Source organism: Simochromis diagramma, unplaced genomic scaffold (genome assembly GCF_900408965.1).
Source record: "Simochromis diagramma unplaced genomic scaffold, fSimDia1.1 OVJJ01000553.1, whole genome shotgun sequence".
NCBI lineage: Eukaryota > Metazoa > Chordata > Actinopteri > Cichliformes > Cichlidae > Simochromis > Simochromis diagramma.
The window spans coordinates 3,109,796-3,132,609 of NW_024387095.1; the positions used below are offsets into that span (position 1 = coordinate 3,109,796).

The window sequence follows — 22,814 nt, forward strand, 5'->3', positions numbered from 1 at the left end:
AGTCAGGAATGTTGGTATCATTTTGGACATCGAGCTCAGATTTGATAATCATATTAGTACGGTTACCAGGTTACCAGAACTGCTTTATATCACTTAAAATATATTTAAGGTTGGAAAATTCTTGTTTCAAACTGACTCAGAGAAATTGGTCCATTCTTCTGTATCAAGCAAGTTAGATTCTTGTAATGCTCTATTTGTCTCATTACGCGAATCATCAGAAGACTGACTTCAGCTTCAAAATGCAGTGGCCAGATTCATTGCAGGTATGCGGAAACTTGACTTTATTACCCCAGCACTGAAGGCACTTTTAACTTTTAACATATTTTAACTAGTTCATAAAGCTCTCGGTGGATTGGCCACCCACTTGACTTGTTCAATTTTAAAACCCAGTCAGACCTCTCGGCTCATCAGGTGCAGATTTTTTGACTATTCCTAAAATTAGGTCTAAGTGTGCTGAGGGTGCTCGTAGTTACTGTAAAAGTAAATGAAAATATAAAAACTGAATTCAAATGTGGGGCTAGGCTACATGCAAATATAAAGTCCACAAGTACAAATGGGTGTTCTGTTTTGGAATCCAAATACTAATACTTATATAACCCCAATTTCCAAAAAATGTGGGACACAGAAAAAAAAATGCAATTACTTGCAAATCTCATAAAGCCATTTTCCCCAACAGAACACAGAAAACATCAAATGTTTAACCTGAGACGTTTCACTTTTTTTCACTACTGTAGGTAAGCTGGTAGATTTACATGTGCCCTCACATGGAGCGACCATGTGGGACTTGTATCTGTCAGATCTGGGAGTTTAAAAAGAGAGCGATACTTACACTCCATTACTTTTTAAAATCCTGGGCTGGAGAACCAGACCAGTGACAACCGGAAAAGGATATCCTGCCTGCTCTAATGTAAAATTCTTGTGTTCTAAATCCCATAGTACTACATAAAAATTGGGAATTCTCATGGTTTTGAAAATTAATTATATTCATTATGCATATTTCAAAATTGTATACTTTATATTACTAGATCATTATTACGATCCATTAATGAGTAATATACATTGAAACATTTAGCAGCAGAGTTGTATTTAAAACCAATAATCTGCATCTACAAAAGCATTAGCTACTTAAGCTTTTGAACACATGTTGGAGAGCCCAAAGCACAAATAAGATCTAGCTCTGAAATGCTTTAGAAATACACCAAACCTCAGCACTTCCCAGGCCGATCGGCGGTATCCAGCCCCCCAACGGCCATTCCGTTGGGGGGCTGGTGACGTCTATGGGATCAAATATTCCAGGTTAAAGTTGCTGTACTGAGGACAGCTCGCCGTGATCGTATAGTGGTTAGTACTCTGCGTTGTGGCCGCAGCAACCCCGGTTCGAATCCGGGTCACGGCAGCTTTTTGCCAAAGTGCTTTTGTAAGAGTATGAAATCCATTACTGGTCGTATAGATATTACCAATAATTATATCTCTATACGTAGGTTTTTGTAACTTTTTTCTCTCTTTTTTGTACAGCGAGTATATACCAGTAGGGATGACACGAACACAGTAAATAGATAGAGAGGCTGCAATAAGTGTGTACATATTTCCGCCTACTCAATTTCGTACTTGGTGATTGAGTTCTTACTTCACGTGAGATTTTGTTTGAGCACATACGTGTGTATGTCTATGCATATATATGTGTGTGTACACGTAGTATGTGCGCATATGTGTATGTCTATATATGGCTTTGTTTTACGAAAAAGTTTCAAATGTAGTCATCGTCATAATCAGCTGTTTATCTATGAATATAACACTTTCTTCGGTGTGTGTGTGTGTGTATGTACCATTACACATACATACACAATCAGTTTACAAATGTATTGTAACTAATACAACCTTTAAAAAAAGTTTTCTTCTCTGCTGTCATATCAGACAGCAAATTCTTTCTTTTTAGACAGTTTTAGGCTCTTGGCTGACTCGTGATGCCCACAACAGGAGAGCACTGCAGTCACCTGTGGTGAAAGTTTCGTGTGCCGTTAAGGCGGAAGCACACAGTGTGCACTGTGACAGAATGTAGGCCGGTTCAGGAGAAGAATAAACCTGGCAGGCTGCCATCTCCTGTAGAAATACAAATTGATATACTCATTTATAAAAGAGTTTTCTGGCTGCCAAGTGTCAACGTAAGTCTTTTTTACTGTTAAACAACATGTGGTTATTTTTATCTGTCAAATGCTTTGCTACCAAATCTGTGTTGACAGTTGTGTTAAAACGGACATCAACAGCCTACATAAATTATGTTTTCTAACACATTAAAAAGATGTATGAGATGCAAAAATCACACTGTAAAATAACAAGGGATACTATTCAAAACTACTGGTTTCTTCTTAATAGAAGACAAGGAAACTGAGCTAATTCTCCTCTTATTTCTGTTAACCAATCCAGTGTTACACACTTTACGATGTGTCCACATGGTGTCAGCCTTATCTCTCTTTTCACTTCAACGAGTTCACACTGGGAGTTTGTCCAGTAATCCTAAAAGATAACTTCAGAGTTTTCTCTTTTTTCCCTTTATGCTACTGGAATAACTGCTGCACTTTTATGCTTCCAAACTGGCTGCAGGGGCTGAAATCTAACTAAACTGCCATAAAATTGCATTTGAATATTCATAGTGCTCAGAAAACTACCTGACTTTTTCTCCTAGTAGCACCATGGGAAACTTGAAATGCACAGTCTCACCCATGTTTTTACAATATATCACGGATTAGCATTAAGTATTGTAAATGTTTATTCATGCCATCTCCAGGATGAATTACAGGACTTTTCACAATTGCTCAGTTATACCTAAGATTCAAGATTCAAGAAGTTTATTGTCACACTGCAAAACACAAGTGGTTACGCAGAGCAATGAAATTCTTACTTTGCAAGTTCCCTTCACACAACTAAATTAATTAACTAAAATAAAGAATAAACCTAACCCTGAGCATGGAAAATAGCATAGAAAATAATAAATGAAGTAAAAACAAGTGCTTTGTAGCTTATGTGTGGGTGTAGTCAGAATTTAAAGTGAAAGTAGTTGCAACGCTTTCACAGTGGTTATATATAGAGAGTATGCAATATTAAAATTTTTATATTGTAAAATGTATACTGTATACCTAAAGTATATTCTCAAGAGGTCAAAATATCTGCATCTTCATTTGCAAGTATGATGCTGACATTTTAATGTTAGTAAATGCTAGCATGCTAAATTAAGAGGATGGTGTGTTGGTTGTTGTCAGGGTGCTAGCAAGCTGAGCATTTACTTCAAAGCAAATGTGCCAAAGTAGCCACAGTCTCACCAAAAACCAAACTAACTGTTGGTCATAGACTGCATATAAAAATGGCTACCCGTTGCTTTCTGGCCATAGCAATTTGAAACCTCAACAGTAGAATTTTGGACGCCATCTGGGTTTTTCTTTTTTGGAAATAAGCAGTTGTATCCAGTCTGTGTCTGTAGCCTTTACGCCCTGTTCTTGGTGTGATTGGACCTTTTTGCAGTATTCTTGATTGTATTTCTCTTTTAATGGATTTCTGTCATAAAAAAATATGGCTTGCTGTTTTTTACAGCATGGTCAAAAAGAAAATCTCTGCATCAGTTTAGGTGAATAAAATTCCAATAATTATTTAGCATTTATTTATTACTTAATAGTGAACAAATATGTGTAATGTATCTTGAAGCTTGCTAGTGTTACCTTGTAACTTAACTAACTTAACCTAAATCTCCTTCTGGCTTAAAACAAATAAATATAGCCAAAGAAAACTCAAACAAATGGTAGAATGGTACATTGAAGCTTCTAAATGTGTATTTTAAAACTATCAGGTGAATCATCGTCTATATCCATCGTTTATATACAGTCTACATCACTGAAACACTTTTGGAGCCAGCCTCGAGTGGCTACTTCAGAAATCACTCTGTATTTGGCTGGTCCCCATTTGGCCTCATTCTTCAGCCTTTGGATGTTGGTGATTGCTATAGACACATCAGTTTGGGTTGATCCTAAAAGTGATGAATGATACAGCTTTTAAATTCCTCTGTAAACCACAATATATGAGCTACATGACAGTGTTGCAGATATTTGGCATGAGTGTCAAAAACACCATTACAACAAACACTGCAATAAAATCAACGGTGGTTGTTATGAGAATCAAAATTACAAACTGGAGTGACTGTAAGACTAATTTATCTCTTCAAACATATCTTTCAGTTGATCCTCTTTTTTCACCATCTATGTGACTTCACTCACTTTTACAAACAAGCACAGCAAAGACTTACATTTAATTGCACGTCCAAGCCTGCTACATAATTAACACTGGGTTGTATAAGCCTTTTATGTGCTTGGATGCTGTATCAGAGGCAGATTATATCTGTACTAATCTACCCCCAAGTGTGAAGTGAAGACAGCTTTTAATACTGCATGTTGCTACACAGCTTCAGGCACAATTATAAATGTCATTAGCTGTCCCGCTGCTTCCCTTCTTGTCTGTCTTCTTTGTTGTGTGGCCCACATTCTTTAAAGATCTCCATTATTAATTTAGCTTAAAAGGCCCTCAAGATGTGTAAGGCTGTGCATGCATGCATGTGTGTGTGTTGTGTGGGGACTGTCTTTTAAACCTACCGTGTCTGTGTTTTTCTTGTTGCTTGTGGCTAAGACAAAAGATATCCCAGGTTCAAAGCTCCTGCTGACCTTAACAATGCATGATGTTGGTACCAAAAGAACAACAGGGCTCTGATTCACACTAAAAATCAAACTGATGAGTTAAGATAAAGCTACTGAAGTGAGCATCTTTTAGAATACCAGCTTAGTGTGGATGAATGTTGTGGTAAATAGTCTCAGACAAGGTCCTTCCTCCTGGGAAAGCAAAATAGATATGATGAAGTGGTATGAGTGGAATTCCTAAATATGTTCATGCCTCAGCCACCTGAAACTAATGGAAAATGCCACCTCACCTTTCTTGTATTTATTTATTTCCCCCCTTTATGATTTAAAGATGGTCTGTGAAAATGGGGCAGTCTCAAAAACACAGTTTATCCTCCAATCCAATGTAACCAGCATAGCATTTACCTAAACTAATTAATCCCTGATACTTGACTTGGTAAATTCATGTTTACTTCAAGAAGCCACCTTCTATCATTTGTGCCCATTCACTGTAACCACCACCATAGCGCCAAGGGCTACAATTGCAGAAAAGTATCTTTAACTATTATTGCAGTCCTTGATGTCTTTGTGTTGCTGCTCTCAAATCTTGGGTGGTTAAAGGGTAACATACATTTTATGATCGAATCCCACTTCCAAAGACGTTGGGACAGAAGTTGGGCATGCAACACATCTCACAATTTTTTGGAGAGGAAGAACAAAAAAACTGGAAAAGTAAGTGTTAATAAAAAGAAACCACTGGGGTAACATTTTGCAACAAATTACATATATTGACAACAGATCAGTAACATGATGGGGTATTAAAAAGGCACCTTAAAAGTATACATACAATACATACAGACAATATCTGTATGTATAGTGTGACACAGACCCGGGCCAGTTTGCAGCTCATGCCACAGGGTCTTGGCCATCATGTCCTGATTGCCTGATTACTTTACTGTAAGCACGTGCAGTGCAGGAATGGGTTAAGAGAAACACATCAACTTCAACTGTTGATGCGTACACCATCTTCTTTTACCACAGGGACAGGCCATATTTGCAAAAATTATTTGAAAATATTAAATTGTAAAGCACTTTGTGAATTTTGTTCTTTAAAAGCGCTTTATAAGTAAACCTTACTTAGTAGAAGATCCACTTAAAATGACACAGTATGTATTTAGAGGCTATCACAGCAATGTTTAGAGTGTTAGAAGGGCAGGAGCTATATTATAATGCCCAAATAAATACCCGTGCCAGAATAAAATGAATTGGCCAAAAAGATATGAATGTGTTTTTTAGCAAAAAACTTGCATTTTTAGTGTTTATCCTAGATTCAAGATGTAGTATCAGGAAATAGTCTGTTTCAGGTCTTAAATAATTTTCCTTCAGATTTAAAGGACTTATTATTTCCTCCTTTCTTATATATCAGTATATATCTGATGTGTATGTGGTTACTGTTAACTTCAATTTCCCCATGACTGGTGGAATTTGTTTGACTGCTCTAGTTCACTCCAAAGACATCCACGTTAGGCGGTAGATGTGAGATAGGTGACATATTTAAAGCTTGAAGTGACTGTAGTAACCCTGAAAAAACATCCATACAAATGCTAGTCTATTTCCAAATGTAGAATACATATTTCTTTTAAAAAAAACTTGTATATTTTTTCACCTTTAGGTTAACAACATAACTGTCACTGAAGGTTAAAGATTTCCCCACAAGGGCACAAATATGTGACTGTGACAACCTTGCATGTTGCCTTTTGTCCTCTATGTGGAACCAAGCTGTTTGTGTGAACAGTATTCAAGACCTAGTTCATGCAGGGAGCGTGTGCTTAAGATGCCGCAACCCTAATCAACAGATCAACATGAAGCTGGTGACCTGGCAAGGATTAAATTGTTCTCTATCCTTTTTTAAAGAGCCTTAAGAACACATGGGGTCCCTAAGTGGGTAACTGGTTGTACTGAGCATAAATTCCTCATGCACAGACAGCAGCTGTTTATGTCTGCCAAATAGCTGCCGCGAGGGCAAGGTGGCCATGACCACAAGGGCTGAAGGATTGGTGTAATACAGCCGTCTTTTATGGAGATACCCGTCAAAATACTCCAGGCAGAATAAAAAGAAGCTCACTGATAGAAGTGTTATAAGGGCTTCAGGTGTGTTTGTTCATTTAAAGCTGAAAGGCCAGCTAATGTTCTCTGTAATTACGTGATTTGGTTTGAAGGTAATCCACCTCCACAGCATTTAGGAAGCGCTCAGTTGCTAAACGGAGGAGTTAATTTTGATGTATGAGAATGATGTTCTAATTTAACTGCACGCTGAAGCACGATGATAATTAAGAAAGCAGGTGGGAATTTGGGAGATGGCAGTTTGGAGTAAATCATACCACACTGCTACAAGCCCTATTAGCAGCAGCAGCAGCACTTTGGAAATTTCCACAGAGGCGGCGTGAATGTGAATTTGTGCTGCTCCACTTCCCCACCCCTACCCGCCTGGGACCACCTTGTGGGAAGTGATGCATCTTTAACTCCTAGGGTGACGCAGATGGTGTGTGCATCATACAACATGACAACTGCATTAAGTATGAACACTACCCTGTCTACTGACCACATAGGTCTGTTTTCCTGGAGATAGTGTTATTCCAGCTGCTTGAACACAATGTGTGGATGGGTGTCCATGAGTGTCTGAGTGCGCAAGATCTCCCTTTAATTATCAGCAACAGCAGCCTATTATTATTGTACTGATAAAATTGCTAACTAGACTATGGCTTCCTTTTTCTGGATTGTGCAGGGGTTTAAATTCAGACTTTTTTTTAAAGGTCTCTTTTCTGTTGATGTATGTTTTTATAGGGGTGTGACAAATCTGAAATAAAGCGCTGCAAAAACTTTTTAAAAAAGTATATTTGTCTTATTTCTAGTCAAATTTATCTCATTACACTTACGTCCCTGTATTACTGAAATGTTGCTCTGTAGCTGATTTTGTCCTTTTTTTAAGTGTTTTAAGTTGAATAGAAATAAGACAAATACACTTGGTAAGATTTTGAGTTTTTGGAGTGAGACAAAACAATGCAATGCAAACATCTAGAATAGTGTATCATAATTCCTTTTCCCAATACTGAAGCCTGTAATATTTAAAGGTTTCAGAATGATGTGTTGAGAAAAAGACATCAGAATAATAGATAAAATAAAATGTAAAAAGTTCAATTAAATTTATTCAGAAAGACTCTGAATAGAAGATGTAAACAATTATAACAAACTACTAAGGGAAGTTTTTCTATTATTCTTAAATAAAAACTTAGACGCCTACTGTAATTTTTAAATAACATGTTATAAGTTCCTGATGTTAATATGAGTATAACATTAAAAAATCATGATTTATTGTGACGGTTCCTTTAAAAAAAAAAAAATTCATAAAAATATTTATAAAAGTACGGTGTGCTTTTAAAAAAAATCACAATATATTTAACTTGTACGTTTATGTAGTAGCTTCCCACTAGGTGTTAGCAGATGTGGCCACTAGTTGGTAGCCTTGTTCTTTTTATTTAATTCAAAATCCCAGTTGTGTTCTTGCTACACCTGTAAGGCTGTGTTTCTTATTTTAATGGCAAAAAGATCAAAAGCAAGGCGTGCTATCTCTTCTTCACAATATCTCTCCAAAAATGTTAAATAACATCACAAGAGATGAATACAACATTTTTTAAATTAATTTACTTTTTTGCTAATTGAAGGACATCGTTTTGCATCAGTCTCCAGGCAGTGCGTTTACATGCAGGTTATTTTACTGCTGACCAAAGCCAGCGTTTACGGTAAACACCTGTAAATATACACGCCACTTGCATAGGTGTCATTCAGGTTATTTCCATTATAGTGTGTGTGTGTGTGTGTGTGTGTGTGTGTGTGTGTGTGTGTGTGTGTGTGTGTGTGTGTGTGTGTGTGTGTGTAAACAGGGAGGGGGGCAGGTTGTGGGGTGGAGGGGGCAGGTACGAGAGTTTCAGCCACTCCTCCTCATGGCCACGGCGCGTCTCTGCTCCAATGGAAACAGGCGGGATCCCCGGACTCCTCCAATCACACCTTTCCTCCATGAGGGCGGCGGGGTGGGGGGAGTCCTGAACCGGAGGCAGGACCCGACGAACTTCCACACTCGCCACAGGAAAAGTCGGGAAAACACGTCTGTCCCCGCATGACGCTGTTTGTGTCGGCCTGCGTGTGTCGTTAAAGCCGTAGCGGTGACCGTTAGCGGGCCGGCAGTTTCCCGGAGCGCCGGTGAAGTTGTGGCCGCTGTTGACGGCGGTGTGGTAGCGTCGGGACGCTTTGCCGCTATGGAGAACATTCACTGATCGGATTTGGAATTGCTTTTCTTGGATTTATCCCCGGTAAACCGAGCTGTTCCCGCATATATCCTATTGGCACTGTGGAGTAGGAATATTTGGATGAAACAAAATGCCTGGGAAAACCAAGTACAACCTCGTAGATGATGGGCACGATCTGAGGATCCCATTGCACAACGAGGAAGCATTCCAGCATGGGATCAACTTCGAGGCAAAGGTGAGTTTCCAAGTAACTTTGAAGTGGTTAGCGCAGCACTTCATTTATATTTTATTATGTCACCGAGTCTTCTTCGTTAACTAACCTGTGCCTGAATAGCGCCTTGTTTAACTCGTATATACCGTAAACAAAACAGGTAACTGGCATAAGACTCTTGGGTCTCCCGAGAATTTGTTTTGTGCTTACGCAGTAAACTTAAGTTGTCAGCTTGTCAAGAGGTAAAAGTTGCCCAAAGCTGGGCTGATTATTACCTTACTGTAGGAACTTGTGTTTGAGATTAAAGGAAAGTCAGCTTCCTTTTTCACTAATGTGCTGTACCTGTCATATTTTAGTACATTGGCAGTCTGGATGTGGCGCGGCCGAGCAGCCGAGTGGAGATAGTGGCGGCGATGAGAAGAATACGGGTGAGTGGAAGGGAGCCTGACAGGACGCCGTTTAAAATCTTGCATTTTTTCATATTTTTCCTTTTCCACATCATTTGATAGGACACGACTCCACGTTGTCCACGGTTTTTTTTCTTTTTCTTTTAAAATCTGTTTACTTTTCGGCATTGCGAAGCTAATTATGATGGAAGAGCGCAATGCTATTGAACTGGACCCTGAACGTAACTTTAGCTTATTGTAGGCTTATAGCTTAGTTATTACTTCTAATAATGAGCACTGCAATTATGCTTCCTCTAATATTTGTACTCATTTAATTCAGAGACAGACTCAGTTGGATTTTTAAATATCAATTTTACATATAATGCTTAAATCACATGTCAGATTACCAAATTGAGGCCATGTAAAACTGACTTGGAGAAGGCCACAGTGTTGTTATTTAGCATTAGTTTTGTGTGAACACACCTTGGAGTTTAAACGTGGAGCCCTTTGAGTGTCTTTGACATGTCTTGCCTGGTGGGAGGTTTGGTCTCCCATGTGCTCCATCAGTGTTTTGAAGTTTCCTTTGAAGCGGTGCACTGGAGTGTGACTCTTACCCCCTCTCTCCCCCCTCTTTCTGCTGTGTAAATCCAAGATTTACAGCTTTTTCACTCCCAAAAAGAAGGCTTCATCTTAATCAGTGTGTCTGCCAATCATATTGCAGCAAGCTGATGTAGGTTGTTGATGTTTTCGGGGACTGGTGCTGAACTTGTAGGTGGAAACGAAGTGTTAGTTCTGTCCCTATTTATAATCTTGTGGTTTTAAAGAAAATTGTGCCCCCCACACATGCTGACATTTTATTTTAAAAAGCTGCCACTTTTCCCTCATTAACAGACTTCACTTTTGCTCTGCCATTGGCTCATTTCAGCAAGTTGCTCAACCTTTGAGCAGAGTTGAAAAAAAAAACCCTCTCGTTGGCCCTTTAACAAAGAAGTGACCTGCTCCTAAAAAGTGGACCTCCCGGAATGCTGCCATGGCAGCTGTTGTTGTTGGCAAGAAAACGAGCATTGGTTTGGCTCCTCCGGTGTGAAAATGGTTTGACACTGGCTGGACAACACAATGGAGGGTAACCACAGGTATCAAACTTGGAATGGAGATCACGTTGGGGATCGGGGCGCTGCAGGAGTCACTCTGAAGGCATTTTGTTTGAGTTGGGTTACCAGTATGCCGAAGCAGTCTCCACTCAGTGATTATGTAAGAAAACTGCACTGGAATGCCCCAGTATGTTTTGGTAAATGCAGAAATGATTGGTTTGTTTAATTACTTTTAGGGCATTCATTTACTGATTAGTACACGCTTACACCTTATGCAAAATCTGGACTTTTTAAGTAGGAAAAGAAATCACCGAAAGTAGAAACACTGTAATCTTCAGCAGGTTTATGACTGGCAGAGACAATCATGCGTCTTTGCCGTTAGTTTCACTTAGAAAGAAACAACAAAGGGAGCTATAGAGGCGCTGTCCTTTATTTATCCTTGCAGTTAGAGTTGCCCCATAAAACCAGTTCACTGTGGATTAAGGACTACAACTGGGCATCAAGCAACATTCTTGCAGCCTACAGTATTGATTATTGATTCTTGACGTATATTATCTATCCCTGAAAATGTTTGGTCCTTCTTCAGTTTAATTGTACAGAAAAAATAAAAATCAGTGTTGTGTGTTTCATTTGTACCGCATCAAAACAGAGCTTTTCATTATAGAATTGATCAACTTTCCCCTCGCTTCCCAGGCTTTTACTGTTGAGCAGCTGAAGAAAGTTCCGGGGGAAGCGATTGTTGACAAAGCACAGCAAATGCACAGATTGGATGCTTCTACTCTCTGCTCCCTGAACAGCAACATAAAAGTGGAATCAGAACAATGCCTAGACAAAAGATAACATGCTAGTTTTTCCCAAGGTTCCAAGTTCTGTGGTGTTGAAATGCAGTAGTGTGATGAATAATCATAAAAGATTTGAACACAACTTCCTATTTCCCTGCCACAATTACAGTAACTGGTTTGTCTTTTATATGACAGCTACCAAACAAAGCTGACTGTTACCGGCACTCATGTTTTGTTTCTAATTGAAATGTTCGTGTAACACCGGCAGCTTGTGAAATTTGTGAAAGTTAGTCAAAATGATGCTTTCCTGCAGCTTGTGTTTTTCTTGCAAGGTTACTATCAGACTCCATTTCTGCAGAGTCAGTCAAAGTTTTGGACGTTGCCTGGCAACCGGTTGATGTATGGTTTCATTGTTCATTGTGTGCATGAGTCACCTGTAAGCTGGTAGCTGATAACAAACAGACAACAGTGCAGAGCAGGAAATAGGCACCTAGAATGGAGCCGAACGCAAAAACCGGTAGGATTTGACGTTTTGTTACACACACGCGCACACACGCACACATAAAAACACACACGAGTAAACACACCCACTGTGTTGCACGTTGCTGTTGAATGATTAATGATCTCTCCAGAAATGAATGGAGAAAAACACTTAACAGATGGGAAGAGCAGTTTTCACTTCACTTAGTGAAACTTCCCAGCTGAAAGAAATGTAATGTTGAAAAAGTTACTAATGCATTTATGAACTTTTTTCGTTTTTTTTTTTGGAACTCAGGGTCTGTTTTGCAGTTATATAGTGAATCATCAAATGACAAAGATATATTTTAATAAAGATTTTTTTCTCCACCTGTTTTGTTAAAGCTGAAATGAGGATCATGTCACATTTTTTTCTTTCTTCTATTAGTGAAAAGATAGATTTGCATATACAGATTGAAAGAGCTATAAAATAAAATCCACCTAAATGCATTCTTGTCTTATTTTGCCTTTTTTCTCCCTGTCAGCTACAGACCAGTCAGAGATGAGGATGCTGTATTACATGCTGGTCTTCATAAATTAATTTTATTATTATCATAATCTGGAAAAGTGCAGCAGCAGCTTATCTGGTTAAAAGAAGAGAAGACCTTTGCAGTGAATTAAAGAGATTAATTTCTCATTAATCGCCCTTTGCTGGGTTAACTGACTGTAGGAAGACTGAGCAGCATGGGATGAGAAGATTAGATGTGTCTGACGAGACATTTGTGAGGGCTGAAAGAGCACAGCGGTGGAGCTGGAGTGCTTAAAAGACAGAAATGGAAATGCTTTGTCAGTTCCTCTGGCTGTCAGGCTGAACCAGGACCTTTGTGTTCGCTCGGTGCACCAATTAGCTGGTGGCTGGAAAACACAGTGCAAGTTTATTAGTCTGGGTTTTAGTTTGCATTTTAGCGAACTGTCGTAAAGCTTTGCACAAACTGTCCACTGCAGAAATTGGATGGAAGTTTTGAACAGTAATGTGCAATCTTTGTGAATACAGTTAGGCACTGAGAGGAAATATTTACAGTACTGAACAGTCTTGTGCTCTATTAAAATTAGTTGTTCCTTCTTGCGAGCCCAAAGACTCGTGGGAATAAAGATGTTTACGTTTGAATCATGTAGCAGTTTTGTGATGATTATTTTCAGCTTATTTCAGAGACTTTTGATCACCGTGGTTTTGATTTCCTGATGTTTGTGTGAAATAGCTAGAAGTCCTAGAAATAGGCCACCATAAAACAGACTCCCGTAGGGAATAATTTGGTCTGGCCAGTGTTTGTCTTAACAGTACTTACATTAAATACAGTAGCACTCCCTTAACCGTGTGGCACGAGGAAGGAGGAAGCTGTGATAATTAACTAAGGGAGGGATACTGTACATTAAATGTAGCATCACCTTAAGCACGCAGTGCAAAGAATAAGCGAAATGGGACTAAACAAATATCGTGCGACAGTTCCAAGAAAGACCAGAAACTCAGTTAATACAGTACAGTAATTAACTTCTTATTTAATTTAAAGAGGAAACACTGAAATGGCAACCAAGGAATAGCTGTATTCTCCTGTAAATGTGTCTTTTGTTCAGTAGATATGAACCTATAACCTTCTTGTGCCGCCCAGCAAAGAAGTTATAGAATTGAAATGATTAAATATCCCTGAACCGTGACTTAATTCATCCAGCTTCACACTGTGCTTGAGGACCTGATACAATATCACATTAATGTGACCAAACTGTAATTATCACGGAGAGCCAGTTATTATCACGGTGACAGCTATGCTAAGTGGCCCAGTGAAGTAATTGTACAGTTGCTTGTACCTTTGCCTTAGACTTTCTATCGACTGTGTGCAAACATGTATTGTTTATGTCTGTTGTGTACACCTGCCTCAGCTTATTTCCCTTCAGACAGAAAATATGAACAGTGTTCATATTTCAAGTCCTCACAAGGAGAGAATTAACTGCTTCAACCACAGAAAGGGGACAACTAATGAAGCAGAAAGTTAGTAGTGCTGAGAGGTGAGCATTATTGGTAAAAGTGACAGCCTTTCTCCATCAGGAAAAAAAGTCTTTTAATTACTGGCAGCCGGAGCTGACCTGCTTTATTTGATTGACTTTAATGAAGTAAAGAAGCTTTGGCTCTGTTCATGTAATCCGCTTGAATTAATAAATGGACTTTCTAAGAAGTGATGTCTTGCATTATGAAGGACCTTCAAACACTCATCTGTTGTGTGACTTATTTGTATTGAATCTTCTTTTTGCATTGTGATGATTGCTTTACATGATACTCTGCAGCTTCTTGCTGATATACTACAGAATGTCAAAACTGACAGATTCTTGTGAACAGTGCAGTGTGATTGTATTTACAGAGGTAAATGGCATGTAGAAAGTTGTAGAGTAACTAATTTATGGTAAAGCTCTCTGAAAAGTGTTTGAATATGTACATTAAAACATTTACAGTAGAAAAAGAGCCGGCATTTAGTGTGAAATCTACACTGAGCCGCAGTTAATGAGGTCGAAAATTAAACCGGGAAAAACAGCCAGTTTGGTAAGATCTCTGTAAACCTGGCTGGTATTTTCCATACATGCCTACATACTGTTCGTCCTCACCGCAGCAACAGTAGATCAATGGCTTTATGTTTAATATGTCTGAGTGGCTAACCACGCTGAATAACTCTCTGAAGAGTAATGCTGGGGAAATAACACGGACATGTCAGGTCAGTGGAAACAGCCCGTCGCATTCAAACCTCCCAGTGAACTGAATCACAGTTTAGAACACAAGACAAAGACACACCGTGGAAGAGATCCAGATATTAATAATAATAATGATTAAATACAAAGTCGTGTAAGAATGCAGAGAGTGAAAAGAGGTAAAAGAAGAGACCCCCATTAGTAAAAAGTAAAAAAAAAAAAAAAAACGGGGTTCAAAGAAAATAAGAAGAAAAATAAAAAAACATATGATGTTGAAAGTTAACATAAGAAGTGTCCTTTAAGCCGAAGAAATGTGAAATGACGGTAGCCTTCACTTATTCATTCCTGGAATCCTATTATCAGATTAGTCGATCTGATTCTATTTTAAATATGCTCTGCAAAACTGAGAAAAAGACCTAATACACAAACAGATAATATGTTTCTGAAAAATGTCATCAATTCCTTGCTTTGTAGCCAGAGACTCAACAGCACTGCATCAAGCTAAAACATGTTGGTGCTTATAAACAGTAAGCAAAGTGCAGCACAGAGAAATGTAGAAAACAATGAATTGAAGGTAGCCTTGTTCGAGTGGGCTTTTTGTGTGTAACAGCCTCAAATCTGGGCTCAAGGACCACTTAGGGGATTGGAGAGGTTGAAAGAAAGTGGATAAAAATGGATTATGCCATCATGTATTAAAACACACCAAATAAAATCTGTTTAGCTGACTAGTTCCTGGTTTCTCCGCTTGTTGTTTCACTATCTGTCTTTAAAGGGTTTTAGGGATTTTTCTTGTTGGATGCGGGTATAATAAGAAACTGCGCCTCTACACAGACTCGACACAGAAACTGTCTCAGAGTAGATCTACTAGTCCATAAAGGTTATTACCACGTTTGTGACTTATGGATGATCAGTAGAGGCCTGCTAAAAACTCCTGGAGTGCTCATGAAGAAGCCTGCTAAACGTGCTTGTCTTTATAAGTACATCAGGAAGTGTGAAGGAGGGTTTTTATCCAAAGGGTTTCCTCTTAAGTAAAACGCAGTGTTTGCCGTCCTCGCTGCTGTTTTGAAGTGGTAAAGATTTATGCTAAACCATTTTTGCTTATGTATGAATTTCTTTGTAGAGTGTTTTAAAGCATCTCTTTGTGTTCTTCAAGCTCTCTCTCTTTTGTTTTGGCCAGAGCTCAGAGGTCCTTTTCAAACTTCAGGTCACAGTTTAAAGGTCATGAAGTGCGCTAATAATGACCTGTGTATGGCTCATTACCCGCCCTCCCTTTTCGCCCCCAGTTGCTCCTTAAATTCAGTTTTCATCGTTCGAGACGATTGGTTTGGAAGGTTAAGTGATCATAATGAGCCTCTGTGTAGTTTACATTAATGTTATGGGACACTTGCTCAATGTCATGTTTATCCCTGTGGTTTATCCTATGCTAGCTGTCAGCGAAGTGCTAGCAGGCAGGCTGTCATTTCCATGTACGTGTGTTTAAGAAATGGCTAATATTTAACTTACCGTGTTCGTTACAGATAGCAGAGGGTTTGGCGAGCTGCTGATTGAGAGATGGCATGTATACAGCCTCTGAGACACTCCATTATTTACTTATGGTTCAGGTTGTTACAGGAATCTCTTTGAGCTAAAGGCTCAAACATGTAAGGCTTGATTAACAATGGTATGTAACTCAATTGTTAATGGAGTAATGATTTATTCAGCTCAGTGCTGTTGGAGGCATGATTTTTATGTCAGTGCATCTGAAAAGCAGCGTGCGGTAACTTTTTAGAACTGAGCCATTAAACAAAGCAAAAACGGGTGTCAAGGTTGAAATTTAAGCCCAATTTAATCTGTATGATGCTGTTTAAAAAAGGATTTTCAGGCTTTTAAGAAGCATTGCATTCTTTAAAAACAGCCCTAAGAGGTAAACATCTTTTGACTGCCTGAAGTTTTACACGTTTTCCTCTGTGTTCATTAGTTGGACATTGTCAGGCCCTTAGTCACCCCCCAGCTTGGTAGAAGCATGATAAACTCTGCTGTCCTGTCCACTGTTTATCATGTGAACAGGGCCAAATGCCCCAATAGGCTGGGTCTACACTAGTGACCCCCTGTTGGTGCTCTTGGACAAAAGCAATAATCAGGATTCTCGCTAATCCACTTACTGTAACCAAGTTAAAAACAAGAAGCAAACCTCCACCAAAGCAGCTCACTCTAAGGGCAGTATTTACTTTAAGGAGAAAAGTGTTGTATTTTGTATACATTCACTTTGTTTTCGTCGTGCTTATAGTACAAAAAAGTTTGTAGTGCAGTACAAACAACTGCAAAGTGCAGGCTTTTGTTATTTGCTATGTTTAAAACCCATTTTAATATACATAATTTTCAGTAATAGTATTTTTTATTTCTTAGAAGTATTATTTGATATTGTTTTCATGTATGAGGATATTGTACGTGTAGGATTCACTTCATTAAGTAAAACGTGTTTAAATGTTTTGCAATAAATATAGTATATAGTATTACAGTAATATAAATATAGTATTTCCAGGAACATTGTACATGTATTTAAATGGTTATAACCTGTTATTGTCATGTATGTTATAAAGTCCTAATTAGATAACATGATATTTAGAGTCCTGGTATGCCTATGTGTCGTCAATGGAAAAAATGGTAGTAAGAAAGTTTTAAATAGCTCTATATAGTCTGAGTTACTGTGATAAATCTATTGACCTTGAACACAATATTGTAACTCTTTATACAGGACTTTTTTATGGTGACAATACACACCACACTAACAGTTTTCCTCACGGTAACCCTGATAAGGATAGGCGATATGCTTACATTTGGAAGTTGGCAGAATATATTCATGGAGGTGTATTTGGAACACTAGCAGCACACTGCTGATTAGTCATCTGAGGTAGAAATTTAGCACAGGAAGCATCATCAAAACACAGACTGAGCGAATATAGTGTTTAAGAATGGTATTCTGTCTCGCGAGTAGTTAAGGAGACTTAAGATATCCAAAGCTGTTAGGAATTGAAGCTATTGTGGTGGAACGGAGTGGCCTAGCACCTTACTAAGAATCTTCCCCATAATTTTTAGTCAGTGTATATGAGAGGTTCCATTTCATTTCTGTCTGTAAGCTTTTTACTTGGTCGTCTTCAAGCTATATTCAGCTCTTCCAACACACTGTGTGTATGTGTGACTAAGCAACCCAGTGCCTTTATGTGGTTTGCAAACACACACCTCCTCCTGCTTGGCTTCTCTGTTGAAATTTAAGGCTACAATCAAGAATAATATGTAGTCCTAAATGTGCAAGTCTTTCTGTTTGCTCTTCTCTGTAATCCCACCTTTTCTCCTGGCCTTTTCATTTAATCCCCCTCTTGCACGTGGCCCCCTTTTCCATGAACAATCTGTTCTGCTTGTCACATCGTCCTGCCCTTCATCAGAGGCCGAGTGAAACTCTGGCTGATTAACGGGGTTTTTTCTCCGAAACGCCAGGGTCTTTGTCAGCCCTCGCTGTAACTAATGGCGACACAGACTTAATTCGATCCCTCCCCTCTTACTTTATTATTAACGCCTGCCATGCCACCGAAATATATCTCATCCTGTGAAATTTGTATTAACATTTTAGTCTCAGGAACATTAAATAACCCCCAGATAAATATCAAACAACCAAATTGTCCAGTTTGCTCCTGGTTGAAGGAGGAGGGATTTCTCTCCTGATTTCACGTTAGGAATATCACTCAAGAAAATAAGAAAAAAAAAGGAGATATTTGACAGATACCTGGTCCATGTCTGTGCGTGAAAAGCAGATGTTGTAGCAAAAGAGGAAAGTCTTGGTGGTAAAGTTGTTGAGTGAATTGGATCGCAGAAGCACGTAGACACAAATTTCTTCAGATTTTATGATTAACAGAACATCCTATCATTGGTTAGTAGTCATAAAGAATGTGTAAGCATTTTCCCTGTTTCCCTGCATATGCTTCACAAAATTAAAATGAACATTTTCCTGACAATTATTATTCACAACAGTTAGCAGTAGCAGCGGCATAATCTGCTGTGATTGGTTGGGGGTGAAGTGAAGTTGGGACAAATGAGGGAACGAGAATAACAACACTGATTAAATAGACTCACATTTCCATATAACAGGTGTGCAACCAATCATGCAACACTTCTTCTTCTCTGTGGTCTTGGTGAGCTCGGCTTGAATGACTTCTCCACCATCCAGGTTGTGGTACTCTCCTGAGTAGAAGCAGTTCGGGATAACAGAGTTGGAGTCCCTCTGACTGAGGAACAAGGGGCTGGTGAAGTAGCTGAATGAATTTTGAGGACTACTACAGGAACAACCTGAGCAGGCTGGTGTTAGGTATTTAGCACCAACTGAACTTGTAAAAGGAAATCAAACAGGACCGTCCGTTGATCGAGGATGGTGTAGTTCTCTAGAACTGATGGAAAAAAAGAGAACTCTGAGTTGGCAGATATACTGTTAGAGCTGTAAATATACCTGGGCGGCCTGCCAAAGTAAAGTCTCTGTGTGAGCAACACTGTGTTCATATTTTCTACTTATTTCAATCAGGGGGCCTATGCAAGCGATGATGTGAAAGTAAATCAAAGTGTTTTTTTAGGAGGATTATGTATCTGTGCTTGAAAGATATAAAGCGTATAAAGTGTTTGCTGCAGGTTTAGACAGTGAATTAACTCTGATCCAGCAGGTTTGAATGTTGGTGTACGACGAAGCTGTACTCCTGTTTTAAGAGAGCGCGCACACACCTCTTTCCACTGCCTCTAAGCTTGCAGTGACAAAATAGGCAAACAGCCTTGTCAGCACTATTAACTGCACTCCAATTACATCTTTACCTCCTTTGATTCCTGCCTCCATCTTTTCCCCTTTAGCTTATGTTTCTCCACATGCTCCGTTGCCACCGTTCACAACCCGCTGCCTCACTTGCTCATCTTCTTTCTCTGACAAGATAATACAGTGTAATAGCACACAGATGCTGCAGGGCTCCCTCCCAACGGTTCATGCCGGAATTTCCTCAAACCCCACCCAGACCCTACGTGGCCCAACGTGCCACCTGAACCTCCACCCTCTTTCTATAAATGTCAGCAGTTAACCGAAGAATGAATCTTGACTGTGCCCTGGGGCGGGCAGCAGGATGGTGGTGATCCAGGACAGTTGAAGGGGGGCGGTGTTGGAGTGCTGAGCTGGTTGCTGCTTTGCTGTGCCCTGCAGCGTAAACATGGGAAGGTACTGTGGTAGAGATGCTGTGCCTGGGAGGAAAGAGAGCTTTCAGAAGGTTCACTACAGCTGTCTGTTGTAAAGTGTCTGCTTTGACCCCAGTGATTTGCTTGTGGCTCAAGGCTTAATTTTGCTAAAAAGTTTCCATCCTTTCTTTTTCTTTTCTTCGTTTTCACACTATGTAAAAAATTGCTCCTAAGAAATTCTCTTAAAATAGATCACAACTGCTGCCTTTTGTGTGAGGTGATTTGTTGTGCAGTATATCTTGTTGTGCCGAGGATATGCATGCATGTGTACGTGCACTTGGGCCACAAAAGAAGGCAATTCAGTGACTATTACATTAATCATTCAGTAATTTTGTGCTTCTCTGAAAATATTTCATTTTGTGATTTATTTTTTTAAAAATTTTATTTATTTTTTATTTTTTGGGTCGGTCACACATGATGGGGGGATAAATCAGCTGCTCTCCAGTAGGTTTTGCCTCCTGCTAATCAATACCAGCACCATTATTTTGGACTCCAGCCACCTATAGTAGTCCTTGTTCTGCTCTGCAGCCACAGTGATCCTCCAGCTCTCAACCTCCTGCAAGATGGTGTAGCTGGAATATCTCCGAAATAAACTGAATGACATCAAACTTCAGAGATGAGATGTTTCTCTCTGCTCCAGCATACTGGACGTCATGCACCAGTTCCTGCTTCAGACTATCCTCTGTCTGTCTTAAACACTTGCAAACACGTGCCCTTCATATTCCTTTTATTATCAGGCCTGATTTGTCCTCTTAATGCTTGTTTACAGCTCTTTTTGCTGAGCAGTGAAAGGCAATTGGTCATGGAGCTAGAGTGAGGTTTTCTTCATGTAAAAGTGATCTTTACGCTTTTGTCAGTAATTTACAGCTGTGAGCTCCTGGCTTGACAGTATCATTTACTCTACAATGACAGCGTGAAATTCAGGAATATACTGTGCTAGCAAAAAGTGTTATACACACAAAAAAGAAATGATTTCTTTGGTATAAATTTTTGCTTTATTAATCGATGATTGAAGTGAAAAGCGAAAACTTAAGAACCTTAAAGAGTGGATGTAGATCACTGATTACTGCGAATGAAATGTATTAGAGTTTAGGCAGTGGATCGGACAAAACGGGGATCTCAAGCTCACTGTGCATTCCCAGATTTCATTTCATGATTTTTTTTCATCTGAGTTTTGTAACCGTAGTGGGTTAAAGAACTGGTTGTAAATGTAGGAAAACTTGAGAAGCCTGACTAAGTAAGGCTGGGTGATTCAATTTTATTTCAGCAAATATAATTTTTTTTAATTGGGATTTTTTTTCTAAACAAGATAATTGGAACGAAATTATTAGTTTTCTTGTTCACTTTGCTGTCAAGTGCCTTATTTTCTTTTGCGTTATAATTTGAGCAAAACCCATTGATTTACAGCTCTTAATTTTCTCTTCCTAAAAGCCCACACACTCAGTTTTGTTCAGCTGGGAGCTAAAATAACAGAAACAGTCTTTTCCCAGCAAGGCAACTGTCATGGTTTTCCATGAGTGACACCTGTGGATGGCATTTGCCTCTAACCGAGTCCACTGTTGATGCCGTGCTAAGGAGATGTTGCCTGATTGCATTGTTGTTATTTATGAATTTTCAAATGTACTGTTTAACAAAAAAATGTAAAAGCACATTTTCAGATTTGAATTAAGATGCCAAATGATAGCAATTCAGTCGCATCACTGAGAAGAAAAAATGGTTTTAGTGGTTTTTATGTTATGCAGGTCTCCCACATTGATTGACACAAAGACAAAAGAACTACACGAACGATGCTGAGCAAATTTGTTAGACCACCTAAGAAGAAAATCAAAATATTTTAGAAAGCTGACAAATTTCTTTAAAACGAAAAACTTCCTATTAGTCAAATAACAAACTGAATTCATGGTTTTATACCCAATTTTGAGGCGGGACCCTGGATTTCTTTGAAAGAATCGGAAGTTAATCAATTGTAACATTCACCCACTAAAGCTGTTTTATTCTATTCAATGATTGCAAGTAAATAATTGTAATTTGGCATCTTAATAAAAAAATAATAATGATTATGTTTTACTATGTTTTTCAGCTTTTTATGCAAAACAATACATTTGAAAAATGATGTTGGTCATTTCCAGTACTGTTAATTGCGGGCAGCTGTGACATAAACCTTACGTTGGGCAGTGATCCGGTAAATTTGTTGAGCATTATTTGTTTGTCAGCGGTCAAACCATAGGCAGGGAGAAACAAAATGTAAATTACTGACGAGGGCTTAAAATCGTTTTCGTTTCTGTAGGCTTAACTTGTACTGATGCATGTACTAAGCTTCAGCACTTGCACTTGCATCAGTCAAGTAACACGTCCGGTTTCCCAAACACTTCTACTCAGGATTCTTTGAATGTTGAGCCTCTCTCTTATGATGTCTTTGGTTAGCTGCCTGATTTTAACTGGTAGTGTTACAGCTCTCTAGATAGCTGTTTTACTCTTGGGTCTGTAGGGGGTGTTGCTTTAACCCTTTGTCTTCTTGAATCTCAGACGTCGCACTGATCTTTAACTATCAGGTCTTGAGATCAAGGCTCCACAAAAACCACTTGAACCTTTCTACCATAAGGAAACCCTTGCACTGAGGTTTTGGCACGTCCAGCAGCTGTTAATCAGAGTTACAGATTTCTCACCATTGGACGAGCGCATGCAATTGCTCTGGCAACTGACCTTTCAGCCTCACACTGATGCCCTTTCCTCCAAGACTTCCTCCCCTTCTGCACCCACTTTCCAGTTGAAAGTGAACTTTTAAAGAAGTGCCTTGAGGAACAGGTGGAAAATGAAGACACGGCCAGGAACAAGGTTCCCCCCCGGCTGCTTTCGCTGCTCTGCTTCCGTCAGCCCCGTCCTCCTATCCTCATCTAATAATGCTCCGTTTCCTTCTCCTCTTCCTCTTCCTCTCTCTAGACTTTATCTTTATTTTAC

General features: G+C 39.1%; 1 protein-coding gene and 1 non-coding gene across 5 annotated transcripts in view; both read left to right on the plus strand.

Moving 5' to 3' along the window:
• Nucleotides 1–1,324: 1,324 nt before the first annotated feature.
• Nucleotides 1,325–1,396, plus strand: trnah-gug. Its single transcript has one exon. It is a non-coding gene; the product is annotated as a tRNA-His (tRNA).
• Nucleotides 1,397–8,711: 7,315 nt separating this feature from the next.
• Nucleotides 8,712–22,814, plus strand: part of LOC120742865 (carboxyl-terminal PDZ ligand of neuronal nitric oxide synthase protein-like) — a 228,495-nt gene continuing 214,392 nt past the window's right edge. For 2 of the 4 annotated variants that reach the window (XM_040046335.1, XM_040046336.1), the window contains exons 1-2: nucleotides 8,717–9,194; nucleotides 9,527–9,598. In XM_040046335.1, coding sequence (XP_039902269.1) covers nucleotides 9,090–9,194; nucleotides 9,527–9,598 — 177 coding nt within the window. In that variant the 5' untranslated portion in view covers nucleotides 8,717–9,089. Of the gene's footprint in view, nucleotides 9,195–9,526; nucleotides 9,599–22,814 lie in introns of all 4 variants that reach the window. The other 2 variants (XM_040046334.1, XM_040046333.1) reach the window with 2 other exon arrangements.